Source organism: Gopherus evgoodei, chromosome 3 (assembly GCF_007399415.2).
Source record: "Gopherus evgoodei ecotype Sinaloan lineage chromosome 3, rGopEvg1_v1.p, whole genome shotgun sequence".
Taxonomy (NCBI): domain Eukaryota; kingdom Metazoa; phylum Chordata; order Testudines; family Testudinidae; genus Gopherus; species Gopherus evgoodei.
In genome coordinates, this window is record NC_044324.1 from 46,300,682 (window position 1) to 46,319,975 (window position 19,294).

Sequence of the window (19,294 nt, forward strand, 5' to 3'; positions counted from 1 at the left end):
TTCACATTCACCTTTTTGACTTAACTGTAAGCATAAGCCCTCACCTATGTTATCTGAAGGGTGAGTTCACACTTATCAACCTCAATGGGGGTTTTAACTCAACTCACAACAAGGATTCATCCAGCTCATAACCATGTTTTCATCCTGATGATGGAATCCTAGGTTTTCAGATGTGGAATGGTGGTTGATTCTACCAGATAACACTACGTAAGTTACTTTCATAGCCAGGGCACTCATTTGAAATCTTGAAACTTCAAAGGGAAATTTTTTTTAAAAAGCGGCAGGAAACAGATATGCAGTATAAACTCAAACTTCAGAGTTCACTAGACAAGAGATAAAAATGGTCTGTTCAATTGGAAATGACAGTCAATATCTAAATGTTCAAAACCAGAACTATATATTGTTGAGATAGGATAGAAGTGGAATATGTTACTCACTGGACTGGCTACTTGCAGCCTAAACATTCCCTAGCTAACCCACCTATCTAGCTCATACATGTCTAAAGCACCTGTCGCTATAGTATCTGTCATGGTTGCAGGGCTCTGCCCCTTTATTAGTGTCTCTAAGAGCACGTAGCTCAGGTCTTAGGTCTCTTGCCCTTAACTGTCTTGGCATAGAATCATGTGATTCTTCAACTGGGATCTAATGACAGTATTCTGTGCATACCAAGCGCTTATCACCTTCAGGTCCAGCTGAGTTTTGGGCTCCTGCATTTCCTCCTTTTGTGAACCTGTGAACTGCGGTTTAGTGATCAACAGCCTTCTTAAAACAAAGTATTTTTACGTAACAGTTGGAATAAAGCATTAGAGATAAAAAAGAGGATCTTATCTCAGCATATTTAGTCTCTTCTCATCTTATGCTTCACCACAAGCTAATTTACATAGGAATCCTTCTTAAAATACAAGAAAACAGAACAGAACCAAGTTACATTCTTCTTGGAAGCCAAAAAAAATGGACTCTTGGGACCCAGCCTGGACTCAGCTTGTTTCCTAGATAACAACCAGTCTGTTCTCCCTATTTCAAGGCATCTGAGTTTTCTGAAAGCCACCACCCTCACCATTTGTCTGGGCTCAAGAACTATATTGCTCAATGGTGTCCTTTTTACAGGGCCACATATTAATTCATACTTTTGCATCAAACTGGTTTTCCCAGTGGACCAGCAAGGCCATGTAGACGAATACCCCTGTGATGGTCTAACTACCCAACCATGGAGCAAGCTATTCACACTATTGGCTTGTAGATCCAGTCACAAGACCAGTGAATACATGTGAGTGCATAGGAACTTCTGTTTCCCTCTGATAGTCTAACATACAATCCCAACTATATTGGGGGATACAGATCACTAATCATTACCAAGCAGCCTACCGTTCATCACAGAATCTAAGCACCATGCAAAAGGTGTAAAAGGAAGGCATAAACAGTTCTAAAAGGTACTTTTCTCTTTCTTTCACATAGTTCCAGTGAGTATGTGGATATTTTTGTTTAATGGGACTCATTGCTAAGGAAACAGTTTCTTGACAAGCATGTGTATATCTAATGTGAGCACACTTGAAAGCATGGTCTTGCAGGTAAGGTACTAGACTGGATGGCAATCAGAAACTATAGTGAAGGGCACCATATAAACACCATATAAGATAGACAGATTTGTAAAAAGGACATAATAATTCCCCTCTCCTATCTCTTGTCTGTCTTGTCTTTCTAGATTGCATGCTTTTTGGGGCAGGACTTCTTTCTGACTATCTGCATGTTTGTGTAATGCCTAGTACAGCAGGGAACTGATCTTAGATGGGGTCTCTAAGTGCTACTGCAATATAATAAGAAAAATAACAAGCATTTTATTGTTGCTCAATCTGATCTCCTCTGTCCAGGAGTTCCATTAAAGGGTTTTGAGAATCTCCACAAACTATTACAGCAAATTGGGCCACTTTTAGAAGAGAGCAAATCATGAAAAACAATAGGTCTGGCCTTTTTTTTTTTAAACTGTATAAATGATGACATTTATTAAAAAAATAGAAAAACCCTTTAGTTTGCAACTGACATTTTCATGACCTCTTTGCTCGCCTGTTTTGATCACAGTTTACTTTGATAATGTATCTCTGCTTCTATGCTTTCAGTGGGCCACCTCAGAAGCTAAGACCATTTTCTTTCCAGAACATTTGAAATCTTGCCTTTTCATCTGCTTTTTCATAGAGTAATGGGCAACCTTTCCAAACTTTTTCCTATGAAAGGAGGTTGTGACTTTTCTCTTGGGCCAGGTATATATCATGCAGCACTTTGCTCTGCTTTGACTTTTTTCCCTAGTTTCTTGTGTGCATACTTGGCTCCTCTTGTGAGACTGTAAAACTTCAGAGGGATCAGGTTCAAGGATATTTAAAAGCGAAACTATTATAGATATTCACCGCTTCTTTCTTTCTCCCTACAAGATTTTGAGCTTTGCCCACAAACTTTAGTGTTCCATCTCAGAAACAAACTCAGATTTTCTTTGTTATGGGTCCATATAACTCCTACAATTTATTTTTAATTTTATTCAATAACTAAAATCAGCATATGGGGTACCCACGACCAGTAATACATCACATAGTAATCACCCAAAAGGAGGGAGTATTCCCAAAAAGCACAGTAAAAGGGCAAATCATACAGCAAAATAGTATCCAACGTACTTAGTCCTCAGCCATGCACTAGACTTTCTATCTGGTCATTTATACTGGAGCTCATCACTACGTTATCTGGGAACCATAGCATAAAAACCACACATCCCAGATGGAGGGTGAAGGAAGTAGCCTAGAGATGTCTAGAATCTGGAGAGGTATGAAGTATCTGAAAGAGACCTTAGCAATAGTTTTCTAGTATCTAATAATATTATTTATCCCATAGCCTCCATCAGGAACAGGTCCTCATTTTGTTAGGCATTGTAGAAACATAAATGGTACCTGCTTCAAAGAGTTGTCTACATATCTGGCCCTGTTAATTCATCTTCTCATTATTCTTTTTTTTAATCTTCCTCATCTTCCTTATTCTTAGAGTTAAACCCTGTCTTAAACTAGGTGTGAACTTGAATAATAGAAATCCAACAATAATTATTTCAAATAAGCATTTTTGTGCTTTCTCCCATGGTGATCTCACACATGGGAGGAGCTCCTTTTAACATCTGCAAAATTGCTCCATTCTGTTTCTTCAAATCTCTCCTTAAAACTCTGAAGGGCTATGATACCTACAAAATAATTGACAATGATAAGGCAGCTAGTGTGCTGAGACCACTGCCTATTGTGCTGACTAGTACTGTTTCATTGTTTCCCTGTACTCTCTAGGCTGTGTATATCCACCTACTGTCTCTTGCCATAGGGTTAGACAGTGAAGGGCTGTCATAAACAGATAGCTAAGGGTTAATGTTCTTTTACCTGGAAAGGAGTAACCTGAAACACCTGACCAGAGGACCAATCAGGAAACAAGACTTCTTCAAATCTGGGTGGAGGGAAGTTTGTGTGTGAGTCCTTTGTTCTTTGGTCTTGTGCCTGTCTCTCTCTCAGCTATGAGAGGATTTCTGTCTCCTGCTTTCTAATCTTCTGTTTCCAAGTTGTAAGTACAAATATAGTAAGGTTTATATTGTTTTCTTTTGTATTTACATGCGTGTAGTTGCTGGAATGTTTTGAATTGTATTCTTTTTGAATAAGGCTGTTTATTCATATTTCTTTTAAGCAATTGACCCTGTATATTGTCACCTTAATACAGAGAGACCATTTTTATGTATTTTTCTTTCTTTTTATATAAAGCTTTCTTTTTCAGACCTGTTGGAATTTTTCTTTAGTGGGGGACTCCAGGGAATTGAGTCTGTAGCTCACCAGGGAATTGGTGGGAGGAAGAAGTCAGGGGGAAAAGAAAATCTCTGTGTGTTAAATTTACTAGCCTGACTTTGCATTCCCTCTGGGTGAAGGGGGAGTGGAAGAGAGATTAGATATCCTGGTGCTTGTGTTTTCCAGGACTGGAGACTGGGAGGGTGGAGTCTCTCTGTTTAGATTCACGGAGCTTGCTTCTGTGTATTTCTCCAGGAGCCCAGGGAGGGAACACCTGGAAGAAGGAGGGGGAAGGGAAATGGTTTATTCCCCTTTGTTGTGAGACTCAAGGAATTTGGGTCTTGGGGTCCCCAGGGAAGGTTGTTGGGGGGACCAGAGTGCCCCAAAACACTCTAATTTTTTGGGTGGTGGCAGCTTTACCAGGTCCAAGCTGGTAACTAAACTTGGAGGTTTTCATGCTAACACCCATATTTTGGACGCTAAGGTCCAAATCTGGGATTATGTTATGACAAGGGCCGATAACTGATCCCTGTGAACCCAACTAGAAACATACCCACTTGGTGATAATTCCCCATGCCTAACTATATTTTGAGACCTATCAGTTAGCCAGCTTTTAATCCATGTAATGTATTCCATGTTAATTTTATATTTCTCTAGTTTTTTAATCAAAATGTCACCTGTCATCAAGTCCTGGTGGTGGAGTGAGTATCAGCCTTATGGATCAGTTTGGGAATGCGCATCATTAAGGAAAGATGCTATGGGAGAAAGTACAACGATGTTTCTGAGAGCAGCAGACAAGCAGGCAGTAGAGATAGACAACACTGCTTGAGCTGAAGGGATGAGGGAACTGACACTATGAATCAAAAATACATAAGAGTAATGATCCTTGATGATATGGAGAAGAAACATGAATTTGATGTATTGTGCATCAACAGACCTGTTACAGCAAGACTGTGACCCACAGTGAGAGTGTCTGCAGATGTGCATTATCCCAGTTGGAGCTCCTGGAGACAATGAGCTGGACTGATGCACAATGCCTCTCAGACTGCTGGGAAAGCATGGCTAGAAGTTTCCTACCACATCCTTTTACTGGCTGCAATATGAGTTTTCCTTGTTTCTACACTAGCCTCACACTGTTGGTTGAAGTGAAAGGTTGCCATAGCTATGGTCGCATCACTGTTCCTCCCCTTCCCATCTTCTTTGGGAAAGTTGGCACTTAAAGATTAGGATTGTGACAGGTCAGCAAAAGAAGGGTGAGGGTGTAGGGGCTGCTTGTCTCTTTTTTTCTTTCTTTGTGTATCCACAAATTTCATATTAAAGAAGCAACAATGCTGTCTGCTAAAACTATCATACATGCCATGGCTTTGGTGAATAATCTCCTGCCTTGAAAAAGGCTCTAAACAGCAGATCCAACAGACCATTGCATGGTATTACACCTGCCCATTTCTTAACTATATGCTGAGGTTTGTAAAATAGCTGGCATTCGTTTTGTTTCAACATAGACATATTGCTACTACAATTTTCTTATCCCCCCCGCCCACCTTCCTTTTTTCTTTTTCATTTTCTCATTCCTAGCATGTAAATTGGTTTCTCACTAATTAAATCTTGAAATGCCTTCTGGCATGGTAGGAATATTTTGACTTCTGTATTTCTATGAAATTCAATAAAGCACATGAAAGTTCACTTGAAAAAGTATTGTTTCAAACTTTTAGAAGTTAGCCAATGGTCTTATGATAATACCCTTGACAGAGATTCATTTTGATTCACCATTTGAAATTAGGTTTGGGAAGGTCGTGGTAACAGATTATAATCAGACTAACTGGAATCAATTTGCTTACTGTGTTAGTTGAGTTTCCATTCAAATGTAAACCACTGTCAAAGAGGGGTGAGGAAGCTCCACTGCTATGATCACTGGATGGTCCAGGGGAACCTGAAAATCAGAAGATGATAGATAATTGCTTAACTGTATAAAGTATTAAACAATCCATTATTATTTCAACTGAGGAAGGATTACAATGTGAGAATTGGTGAAATAAGACATCATACAAAAACAAACTCGTGATTGCCTTTTAGCATGACAAGCAACAGTATGCATCTGATCATTGGCTGTACTTTACAGGATGAGAAAGATGAAGGAAGTTAGATATCTTTATGTACAGAGTGCTCAGTGGGATTACTCACATGTTTAAGTGTTTGTCAGATTAAGCCTTTTTACAGTAAGGTTGAGTTTTTGAAAGCCGAATAGAGAATTTAGCCACACATCTCCTATTAAAATTAATAGCTAAATTCCCTAGTCACATGTTAAAGGCATATGTATGTACTGGTTTATAAATACATCTTAACTCTTGTCTTGAATGGTGCCTATTAAGTGGACATGTAAACTTTATTAATGGATCTGATTTTTTTGTTGTTGGTGAATGCCTATTATATTAGAGAATTGGAGATATTCATTATTTTCACTGGGAAATTATATGCAAGAAAACACATTATTGCAATATTCATATTGCATGGTTATGTGCTCAAAAGCCAACTTTTGAGTTAATTCTTCCTCGTGCATGTATGCATTAGGAGATTGTCTGTAAATATATTGTTTGATGGCAGCTTATCTGAGATATGTATGTCTATTTAGGTTATAAATACCATATTATATTAGAAATAGTATGTGATTACATAATTAAATACTATTACAATGCAAATGCCAAAGAGCACAAGGTTTAGGTTTTGCTTTTAGATTTAATTCTTCCTTTTTTTTTTTGTTTGCGTGCTTATTTGTGCAAACTTCACATTGAAATGTGTTTTACATTTAATTTATTATGGCAATCTGAACATATTGACAAAAGCATGTAAAAATCAAACTCACAGCTCCACATTCATTATCACCAAAAATTCATTATCCTGTCTGCAGCAATCACTTGAAATTCCTCTTAAATCATTTCTCATTAATAGGCCGATCAAGTCTCTAACTTAATAATACATAACAGAGAATGACAATCATTCATGTCCGTATGCCTTTTTATGCTTTCTATTCCATGCACATTTGTTGGGCTTAGCAAAAATGGAAATACATTCATAGAACTGTACAATAAGGCTCATCTTTTCCATAACAATTTATGCACATATTTTAACTAGAGAAGAAAGAAATGATTCAACTTTATTTAATTTTTCCAAGCAGCCATGTCTCTGTGTATCTCGTAAACGTTTTTTTATATAGCCAGATGTGCTAAAACCACATTCTATGGGAAAGTTACAGAAGAAACCCCTACCAAGTTTTGAACACTACTGGGCACGTTTGGGTTTTTAGTAGTTTCTTCAGGCCTTTAAATCAGCTAAAAACAGGTATTTAAAATGACTCTAAAACGCCTTATAACAATGGAAGTTTGCTGATGATTATTATTTAATTAATAATGCTTTCAATTATTTTATAAAAGATTTGTGTGGAAGAGTTAGAAACATACAAATATAGCTTATCAAATACATTGCCTAAATCCACAGAATAAAAACATTCTATAGTTTGTGTGCAGATCATACTCCAAAAATATCTTTTCTAGACTGGTAGGTTGCCACTCGCACTGGTTTTAATGGATAATATTTAATGGATAATATCTCTGTGGCCCCTGAGGCAGAGGTGGCTCCACCTGCTGCCTCCATCCCTAGCACCGTCCCCTCTACTCCCATTGCACGGGAACCGGCTAATGGGAGTTGCACAGGCTGCTTTTGTGGGCATGGGTAGCGCATGGAGACCAGCTGCCTCCCTCCCCCCAGGGGCCACAGAGATGTGCCAGCAGCCAGCCACTTCCAGGAGTGGCATGGGGACAGGGCAGGCAGGCAGCCTGCCTGAGCCCTGCTGCGCAGCCAACTGGGAGACACTTGTGGTAAGCACCTCCCAGCTGAAGCCTGCACCTCGCACCCCCTCCTGCACCCCAATCCCTTGCCCCAGCCTGGAGCCCTCTCCTGAACCCAAACTCTCTCCCAGAGCTTGAACCCCTCACTCCTGCACTCAAATCCCCTGCCCCAGGCTCAGCCTGGAGGCCTCTCCCACACTCCGAACCCCTCAGTCCCAGCCTGGTGAAAGTGGGTGAGGGTGAGGGAGAGTGATGGAGGAGTGGGGGAATGGAGTGAGTGGGGCTTTGGCTCAGGGAAGGGGTGGGGCCTCTGGGAAGGGACAGGGTAGATCCTGGGTTGATCTTAAATTCAAAAAGTGATCTTTAGTGTAAAAAGGTTGGAGACCCCTGGTTTAAGTATTGCAACACAGAGCGCAGCAAAGCCTATATATATATTTTAAAATATGGGCCTATTTTCTTACTCACTGAACATTAAATAATAATGTACATTAAAGAATAAAGCTTCTTGCAGTAAAATATCTGAAAATAAGATTATTATTTCTGTCAGTGTCTGCTCATTATGAGAAATATTGCAAAAGGAAAAAAAATTAGCTGTACTCATTAATTTCTTCTTACCTAATGGGAGCTTTAGAAATGATGGAGCTTCCCTGAGGTACTGTACAGTGATGGTAACTTCATCGCCAGCATTCCGCAGTAGGTGTACCTGTCAGTGTGACAAATAATAGCTACTTTTTATCAAAAGGGAACCAGCCACAGAAAGGAAAATAGTCTGCAACAAAACCTCCATCTCTCTTGTTTTGACAGAAATACAACAGTAATGTTTATCATTGGAATGAAGAATATCTTGTGGGTCAAGCCACTCTATCAAATAATAAAACAAAGTATACACACAATTACTGAAGAAACTGAGAAAAATTAAAAGTTGAAGGACAGTTTGTGTTTACGAACAGACAGAAAAATCAGCAACACTGTCTGAAAACAATTTCATATCATACACCTGTCGTGACAGGTAAGTGGTACATTAAGGATGAAAAAATGAAATGTAGTGCACATTTTACATTTCTGTTTCCTGATTGATATAGACTTGTAGCAGGAGTTCATTTTCCTTGGCCACCCAGAGCACTTCAGCCGTGTTAACAGGATACAAGAATTGTCTTTTAAATATATACTGAGTTAAAATAATCAAAAGGTGTGTACAATAAGGCCTCTTTGCATACAGTTGTTTTCTAATTCAGATACTGAACACAAGTGAAGTCTATTGTGGAGTGTAGCTGAGGCCTGGCCTGACACGAATAATTAACACATGGAGGGAGGCCTCATTTTTTGGAAGACAGAATTAGGGAAGTAAATGAATCATCAGAGTAGCACTGCTGTATGCCACATAACAATACACAAGTGCTGAAGGCTGGAGTAGAATTAATTTCTTGGGAAGTCGAGTGGAAAAAAGTCTCAAAGGGAATCCCAGCAGTTTCTGGAAAGGATCTTCATTCCCACTCACTTTCATCTGCACCTCCCTGCTTCAAAGCACCCCGCTTGCGCCTTCTTTGATCTCACTGAGCTCCTGCTCCCCACTTAGCCTGTTCTCTGCTCAGTGAATTTCCCACTTGGCCCCAATGCTCATGTAGATGATCTCCCCCCAATATTTGTCTCAGTGTTGATTTAATTGCAATTGTACCACAAGTTCAGCAATATTTGATGTTTTATTTAAAGCCACAGCTCCTGCAGCCAAGTACTTACATGAGAATTTCAGTTTTCATTTAGAAAAAAGCCCTACTGGGTATGGGAAAAAAGCTGCAAAAATCGCCTGATTGCACCCTGGAAACTCAAAACCAGAAGGAAAAGGAAAAGAACCATTCATTCATTCTAAATCTCACAATTGCAAAGCCAGTCTCATGATTTTGGGCTATAACTCCTTATTTCTGAAGATGTGTGGCTGGCAATATTGGTCATCCATGCTCCCCCCCCAAACATACAGGTAAAAGGAGGGGGCACCTGTAATAGCAACCACAACACCTCTCCTTTTGCTCCCCATCCTCAATAGAAATATGCAAATGTACCCTTGATGGTGGTTAACTCACCCAGATCCTCCCCATTCTCCATGTATCTGTATATTCTACTATTCCATCTCTTTGGGACTGTCTTTGTTTCATCCCTTTGCACAGTGTCTAGCATCACAGGACCGTGCTCTCTGATTGGTGTCTCTATGGGCTACCACAATATAAATAAAAACAGAGAACTGACAAGTGGAAGATGGAGAACTTACGCACTGGCAGGCTAAATGACTTGTTCAAGGACACAATGTCTGTGGAAAGGCTGGGGACTGAACCTAGCTATCCTGAATTCCAATGCAAAGCCTAGGCCACAACATAATTCCTCTACCCCAACTTCTATAAAAATTGTTCATTAAAAGCTGAGACTAAGTTGTAGCTCTGCCAGTCATGAACTGTATTATACCACATTCCTGAATAGTTCAGATAACTGATTATTTTATGTGTAGCCTATTACATATCTACACATATTTTAGAAACTTCAGTTGGTATAAATAACTGAATTTGAACCTTCAGCTGAAATGAGTAAAAAGGATGGTGGGGAAAGCATACTTTGAGAGTGCATCAGATCATTTAGGTTGGATTTGTAAAGCATCTTTGTTCCCGGTAAGCTTTCACATTATTTTTTTAGTATTTTTCAAATTCCTCAGTAACTGGATGACCACTTCTTTTTTAATTAACACTGATTGATTAATTCTTAAAACCCCTATTTTGACCTTTTTGCAAATCCATCAAAACCAAGATTTTTTTCTCTTTACAATAGTACAATTTGTACAGTTGAGTGCCTGACCCATTCTCCCATGCCTGTACAGAATTGTTTTCAAAGATAAATCCAGTACTGGCAAAGAAGTACTTTCCATTCAAGTCACAAAAGGAAAAAAAAAAAAAAGGAAGGCAGCTCAGATCTTTGGTAAATGGAAAGTAAATATTAATCCATCCTTCCCGCACGTAAGGGTCTGAGCAGAAAGAAAAGTGAGTGATCTCAAGTAATACTTTACATTGAAAAATTAGTATTGTGCCTTGTAGCTTTAGATCAGCTACTTTGAATGAAGAGGTGGGAAACTCATGGGGACCTACAATAAATGATGTCTTGGCTTTTAATTTTAACAAACCCTGTCTTACACTCTAGATTCTTATGTACCCTTCATCACTTATTAAGTGCATCACAGTCATTAGTGCATTTTATCCTCACAACATCCCTGTGAGGCAGGGAAGTATTATGCTTAATTTTATAGAAACTGAGGCACAGGATAGATTAAGTGACTTATCTGAAGTCACCCAGGATCTCTGTGATTGATCAAGGACCTGAATCCAGATCTCCTAAGATTTCAGTGTCCTATTTACTATACCATCTTTCCTCCTAATGTACTGCATGTATAATTTGATTAATGATTAATTTTAGCAAAATTTAGGATTTTAGCAAGTTCCATTTTGAAGAACATCATTGATAAATTGGATGACAGCTAAAAAATGCACAGGATTCATCTTATAGGCCATTACTTAACCCTCCGATTCACATTGTTATAACAGTCTATTTTAGCTTTGCAACCAGGCAGTCATAAACAGTACGTACATAAAGCAGTCTATGTGATGAAAAATGCTCATGACAAAGATTGGGGAAACAGTTAGTAAAGTCTTGTATATGTTTAAATGAGTCAGTATTTACTTTTTTTAATCAGTCACAGGATGATGATTGTGGCTTCCTGAACTCCATTAATATACACACTAGGATTTGAAATGAATTGATGAACTCTTTCGAGGCCATTCATATCAACTAATCACTTTGTGCTATTTATGCTAATCTGCATGTTAATGAAGCCTTCAAAGCAACATCCAATGCTTTTAAATTTGAAAAATACATTTCTAAACTAGAAAGAGTAAATCAAGATCCTGCTGCTCTCCAAAGATGGAATGTCTGAAATTTTGACTCAGTAACCAAGAGGGTATAATTTGGGTGTCTTATTAGGGTGTCTTTAAAGTTCAAAACAATTAATTACATTATTCTAGTTAAAATATTGTAACTAATTAAGAAAGTCTCAATATTTTAAACCAACTGATATAATTTAGTCCCTTAGTCATTATATAACAGAAAAATATGTGCAATTCCTCAAATGTTCCTTTCATATATATAGACTTTGATGTGACTTGTGTGTCTCAGAATTAAAGAGACAAATTCAATCAGATTCTTTGGAAGGCAGTGCAGACCCAAGCAAAGGGTTCATTTCTGCAGAAAGTCAGTCAGGGAGTTGTGGAGGTGCAAGGTATCCACAACATCCTCTTTTCTTTGTCAGATATGTTCATGTTATACTCTGTTAATCTAGCATTTCAACTAACCATGGGAGAAACCAATTCTGACAAAATGGACTGAGACCGCAATAGGAGATACAGACATAAACATTGACATAAATGGCCCCTTTTGGGGCCTCAGTCCAAGACAGCACCTAAAATCATCATTTTCAATATCTGCAGAGAAGTCTGACATTCTATTTGGCAGAAAAATGCCTGCAAGAGACACAGAAAGAGAGAGAGAACCACACTAAACATACCTGGCATGCATATTGCTGTGAAGGTCAAAAGAAACACCTGTATTAGCACAATACGTGTATGCAACAAAATACTGGTGAAAAACACTGTTGTGAAACACCATGGTACAATGGAACTTATTGAACTCAAACAAATAGCATTAGTTTCTCTTTAAAAACCACCTGAAGAGTTAGCATGGGCAACTGACTTTCCCCTGCCAGAAAAAATAAAATAAAATAAAATAATCTTGACATAGGCAACTTCAACAGTCAACACCATCTGGGGATATTCCAACAATGACAATAATGGTGAAACAGTTGAAAAGCAAGAATCAAAAAACAACTTGAGTTTGCTCTATGATTTCCAGGATATATACACTTTCCAAAGTGCACAATGGAACAAGAGGAATAATTCTGACCTCGTCTTTGAAAGATGAAACAGAGGCTGCAGTACAACCCAAGAAAACAAAGTACCCATTGAGATTCAACTTCAGAAAGGCTGATTGGGAAGGCTTTACAGCTGAATTGGATGGATCCATCTGTCATATTACTCTGACACACATGCACTATGGAGAGTTTTTCTCCATGGTGTGGAAGACTGCCCAACAGCAAGGTCTAGGAGATGCTCGATGCTATATATGCCCAGACTTTCAGAACAAACAAGTGAACAGTATTAAAAATATGTCAAATTGTTTGACTTGGATCCCTTCAGCGAAGAAACCATTGTGCTCGGGATAATGCTTATAAGAGCAATCCAAAAGGAGCACGCATCTGACAAAGTGAGTATTCACCCACGAAAGCTTATGCTCCAATACTTGTGTTAGTCTATAAGGTGCCACAGGACTCTTTGCCGCTTTTTACAGATCCAAACTAACACTGTTATCCCTCTGATCCCAAAAGGAGCAGTGCTACTACTGGAGGGAATTGATTGAAACAACAAATATGTGTTATAATAGTAAAAAACAAGGGCCACCATTTGCAAGCTGAACACTGATGGCTAACCATTCATGTGTATCAGTGCAGTCTCTCCCAACCAAGTTGCACACCAATTCATTCTAAATCGTAAAACAGTCCACGAAGCAAAGCACAAAGTGAAACAGATTAATCAGGAACTTCTCAGAGACAGTGAAGTCTGCAATGAGTCCCTCAACATTAAGGAGTTGACAATAGCCATGAAAACACTTACATGTGGAAAGACAGCCAGACTCAACGGATATAATGAACTATTACTGTACTTTGAGAGGACAGCAAAGAAGAGGCTTCTTGATTTTTTGAATTCTTGCATGAAGACAATACAGATACCCAAGCTGTGAGAACAGGCTAACATGGTTGCACCACTCAACCATGTAAAGACTCTAATTCTGCAAAGAGATACTGACCAATACGCTTACTCTTCTCAACCTACAAGCTATATAAGCGGATTATAATGGGTAGAACAGCACCAACAATGTAAAGCCAGCTGTTGATAACTAAAGCAGTTTCCACCCAGGGCTTTCATTTTGTGGTCAAGTTGCAAACCTATCTCAATACATTAAAGTTGGCTTTGAAACTTGCAAAATGAGAGTGGTTGTTTGTGTTGACCTGTCTGCTACTTATGACACTATGAGTCATCATACTTCTACGGAAACTGGCAAAATTTTGTGACATAACAAGATGGTCCAGGTCTTCAACACCCTACTCAAGAATTGACATTTTTTTGTCAATATGAATGATCAGAAAAGTTGATGGTATACTCAACGGAATACACAATAGAACCTCAGACTTAATGAGATATCTTGGGAATGGAGGTTGTTCGCAACTCTGAACAAGATGTTCTGGGAGCAGAGGGGTTGGAGCTGGAGCTGCAGGGTGGGGTGGTGTCAGGGGTTCGGGTGGGGTGAGAGAGAGGGTTCTGACCCTCAAGGTACCAGGGCTTGGCGGGGTGGGTCAGAGCTTTAGATCTTGGGGGAGCGCTGAGGCTCAGGGCTTCAGCTCTGTGACTCCGCTCCTAGTTTCAGCCTTGTGAGAGGCGCCAGGACTCAGGGCTTCAGCCCCACAGGTAACAAAAATTGGTTACTGTAGCAAACTTCACCATCATGCCTGTCACTCCCACTATATTCTGGGACCACAGACCTTCATCACCCCACTCCTGAGGTCTATCCTGACCAGATCAGGCCACAGAGGGACCCATATGACATCTTAACCTCTACCAGCTCCAGCTGAATCTCAAACCCAGCTGGGATGAAACAGGATCAGACTACTGTAAATAACAATGGTTATTTGAGAAATAGGGAATGGGTGATTATTTTAGTCTGAAGCTGTCACAAGAGAGCACTGGACATTTGCAAAGAGGAAAATAATGCAGAGTTTTTAAAAACAAAACTGATGACTGATTTTGGTAAAATTCAAATACTTCCCTTGTTTCATTGCTATCATTAGCCAAAACAGTGAACCACGCCATGGAGTTACAGGCTTGCAGGATGAAATCTAACTGCTTCTTTTTTGTTTTGTTAATAACAATCACATTTCTTCTCCATCCCCAACTTTACATCCTTCTGTTCTCGCTGCCTTTAGCCAGGAATGATCCATACCACATAATCTGGTGGCAAGAGCAGGGAGTCCAGAAGCTTTTGTCAAAGATGTCACCCACTTGAGTGTGACTTTGAGCAACACAAAACCTTGGTGTATCTCAATTTCTCTTATCTATAAAAGGGATCTATTGTTTACATGCTGGACCTCACAGGGTTGCTGTAAGATTCAGTTAATATTTGTGCCCTACTCTGAAATTCTAATGTTATAAAAATATTTGCTTTTACTATAATAAATATGAAATGCCATCTGAACAGCCCTGCCTAATGTACCTTAAAATAACCACATGCCTGAAGAGCTTGGGAAACCACAATCCCACAGAAAAAGAATTCTTTAATTATTTTTTTATTAATCTGGTCAAATTTCCATATCCACATATACTGAACCTCAGCAAGTGGTGGGATTGGTTACTAACAGCAGCATAAATAGCTTTTGTTAAATGTTGTTGTCATAAACAGATAAGAAAAGTTAATAGCACAGAAGTACTTTATATCTCTTTGACTGTAAAGGGTTAACAAGTTCAGTAAGCCTGGCTGTCACCTGACCAGAGGACCAATCAGAGGATAGGATACTTTCAAATCTTGAGGGAGGGAAGTTTTTGTGCTGTGCTGTTAGTTTTGATTGTTGTTCACTCTGGGGGCTCAGAGGGATCAGACGTGCAAGCAAGTTTCTCTCCAATCTCCCTAATACAGGTTCTTATAGATTCAAAATAGTAAGTACTAGGTAGATAAAGCGAGTTAGGCTTATGTTTGTTTTCTTTATTTGCAAATGTGTATTTGGTTGGAAGAAGTTCAAATGTGTATTTGGCTGAAAGAAGTTCAAACTGGTATTTTGCTGAAAAGATTTTAATTTGTACTTGTATACTTAGGCTGGAAAGGTGTTCCCAGTGTCTATAGCTGAAAGACCCTGTACCTATTCCATTTTTTTTAAATTTACAAAGATAATTTTTACTGTTTTTTCTTTCTTTAATTAAAAGCTTTTCTTGTTTAAGAACCTGATTGTTTTTTTATTCTGGTGTGAGACCCCAGGGGACTGGGTCTGGATCCACCAGGGCATTGGTGGGGAGAAAGGAGGGAAGAGGGAGAGAGAGGCTGATTTCTCTCTGTGCCAGGATTACTTTCTCTCAGGAAGAGTCTGGGAGGGGGAAAGAGAAGGAGGGAGGAAGGTGAATTGTCCTCTCTGTTTTGTGATTCAAGGAGTTTGAATCATACAGTGATCTTCCAAGGTAACCCAGGGAGGGGAAGCCTGGGAGAGGCAACGGTGAGGGAAAGGGTTTACTTTCCTTGTGTTAAGATCCAGAGGGTCTGGGTCCTGGGGGTCCCCGGGTAAGGTTTTGTGGGGACCAGAGTGTACCAGGCACTGGAATTCCTGGTTGGTGGCAGCGCTACAGGTTCTAAGCTGGTAATTAAGCTTAGAGGAATTCATGCTGGTACCCCATCTTTTGGACGCTAAGGTTCAGAGTGGGGAATTAGACCATGACAGTTGTTTATTAAAGGAACACTGGTAATTCAATACTTTTATCAATATTAAGTAAATCAAATGCACTAGGCAAATAGATCCTTGGCTATGCACATGGAACATGAAGTCCACGTTAGAGGGTGGGGGTGAGGTGCAAACGGTGGGTAAAACTGCTCCACACACTCCTGTGATCCTGAGCTAGTTTTGCATTGGTCTAGCACTTGTGTAAATTAGAGCAGCCTGAATGATTTTCTATGTTACGTCAGCTGCCAAAGGGTGCAAGGAGTGGAAATGGCAGCCAACGATTGCAAGGCCATAGGAAGACCAGGCCATATCCTTTTTCCTCTGGCCAGACATCCAATGGTGACACTGAAGGTGGGATTTAGTGTAGGAGCCTGTATAGCAGCTTTCTGCAACTGGAGCATCCTGCTGCTCTGCAGTGAAACTTGGTGGAACCAATTACACTAGCTGTATGGGTAGATTCTGTCAGTGCAAATTGGCTGTACTGCACCTGAGAACCTGACTCCTTGTATCTCTGTTGCCTGCTAGCAGTTAATAATGTTAATTTAAATATCTATAAAACACTGCTGCACTTCCAAACATTCAGCTGGTGGATTTTGTGTTTTGCACCATCAACAGATGTAGTTTGGCCAACTCTTATGCTAAGAAATGTTATAATTTATCTTAGCATCTTATTGATCAACCCACTACATTACGTGCACAGTGTAGGCTATTACATTCTCTGTTGATGGCCAAATATATTCTCATTCTCCCTCAAACCTTCAATTTTACTTCTGGACTAAGCTGGAGACAAACATATATCTTTTCATAATGAGCACAATAACACAGCTGAAAACTGCAGATGGTATGTATAATGTCTGGTAAAACTTCTGTTTACTATAGCATGACATTCTGTTCATATATCTAGTCAGCAGTTGCAGATAGGAACCCTGTGTTATTTAGTCCTCCATCACCAGTGGTATGTAGAGCCTTTTAGAGATGTTAAAATGTGTCCGAGATTAAAGTATGTCAGAAAGATGTTATTATCTGACTGTTGCTTGATGCCAAGAGGGAAATGAGTTAGTTTCAACCCATTACCTAGTGGTCAGGTAATCATATCACAAAAAAAACCATAATTAGACTTGATACCTTTGTTAGTAGACAATAATCAGGCATGTCTTAAAAAGACAGTTTGTGCTTAGGAAAATATTTCTGCTCTCTGACTTCTTCCATATTGTAGGAGTCAACAATTAGTAATATCTCCATGCTGTAAGACTGACCATACAGAAATAAGTCTTTTTTTTCTGAATAATCTCTCTTAATATGCCAGTAAACAACTAAAATGCCTTTTATTTTACTTACCTGTTGAGTAATTAATTAAGATATTGGACTGAACCTCCCTGTCTCTTTACACCATCTTCTTATCCATGCACTGAGACCCCCATGTTGCTGGCCCTGTATATGGAACCAGAATCATTTCAGAGAAAGCTACCACAGAGGTTCTCTATAATCATCTACATTGAGCTTCCAGCATTTCTCCTTTACACCCTGCTACTTCTTTGGTATCACAGACTCCATCCTTAGGAATTTGTGTAGATGTTTCAAGAGAGTCACCACCTTCAAATGCAGTTGGCAAGTCACGTGGTCATCACATATCAGTCCATGAATATTTCTAATGATTGAATCTCCTTTCACTACAGCCTATGTTTCACATGCTACCCACATTTCTTGCAGGGACTTTTTTATTGTGTAAGGAATGATCAACCTTCTCTACTTTTGTTAGAAGGTGTGTTCCATGTTCTACCTTGATCTCCTCCTAGTATGAGATGTAGATTGGGGAAGTCAGTTTTGTGGTAGATTTGAACAATGAGGTCCTTATATTCTGCCTTTACAAATAATTTCACCTCTCTGCTCTTTCATTTCAATAATGCCATGCTGTAACATGACCTCTGAAGGACATAGGTTGCTTGCAAAGTATGCACATATATGTCACAAAGTAAACAGTCACACATTCTGCACTCCATGAAATAAAGCCAAGTAGCCTCAGACCTGACATTTTTTGCTGGTGTTCTGTTTCAACTGATTCTATTAGAGTTCCTGCTTTGATTGTGTATTAGGTTATTATTTATTTTAATATAGCCTCAAAGACCTCATTACATCTGGCACTGTGCAAACAGAGGCAGTCTCTGTTCCAAAGAGTTTACAGTTTAAAGAGACGAGACAGAAAAAGATACTGATACCACACTCTGCTGTTACTGACATCATCCTTAGGTAATGCTAAAGATCTCTCCTCTCTGTATCAGCTTCTAAAATATAAAGTCCTCTAGTGCTGACTAATCATTGAGCTGATTAGCCTCTGACACGTAAAAGTTCCATTTATTTTTGGCTATAAATCAGCAGAGAATTGTGACTTCAGTAAAAATGCTGTTAACAACAGATTCTAAAGTGAAATAAATTACTCTCAGAAGCAAGGTGTGACTCTAAGTATGGGAAAGGATAGGAGCAATTAAACAGTTTAAAAGCAGAAAGATAAACCATACTGAGAACAAATAACTTCTATATTAGTTTAGTTTAACCTTTTTAACAAAATAGAATACACAGAAGTTATTTTTTCCCTCCACGTTTAGTAGGAACCAATACAGACTATTCAGTAACGCACTGTAGGCCCCATACAGTGTCCTTACCAAAAATAGCACTTGCATTATTGCATACCACTACAAGTAAGCAATGCAATAAAATGGAGTTCTCTGCACTCTGAATCAGCCTGTAGCCAATTATTCAATAATTGTATGGAGAGATTTATTGTTGTGGTTAATTATAATTAATGTGTGATGGATAGGTTTAAGAAGGATAGTATTATAGGAGTATAAGGCTGATAAGTGGTATCAATTAATAAGGCCACAAACCAGATGTGCAGCTGCCTAGCCCTTGTGTCAGAGAGGTGTGGGGGGAAGGTACGAAAATCATTCTGGTGGCTGGAGTGATCAATTCCCTTGCACATGACACACAAATCCAATCAGAGAAAACCACTGGAGAAAAATCCCAGGCAGATAGTCTTCACCAAG

At 39.2% G+C, this 19,294-nt stretch overlaps 1 protein-coding gene across 1 annotated transcript in view; it reads right to left on the bottom strand.

The window, feature by feature from the left end:
* SNTG2 (syntrophin gamma 2) overlaps positions 1–19,294 on the bottom strand; it is a 522,138-nt gene that overhangs the window by 160,963 nt on the left and 341,881 nt on the right. Inside the window, exons 7-8 of the mRNA XM_030555522.1 lie at positions 8,249–8,336; positions 5,630–5,721 (exon numbers count right to left, since the gene is read on the bottom strand). Of these exons, the coding sequence (XP_030411382.1) occupies positions 5,630–5,721; positions 8,249–8,336 (180 nt within the window). The remainder of the gene's footprint in view (positions 1–5,629; positions 5,722–8,248; positions 8,337–19,294) is intronic.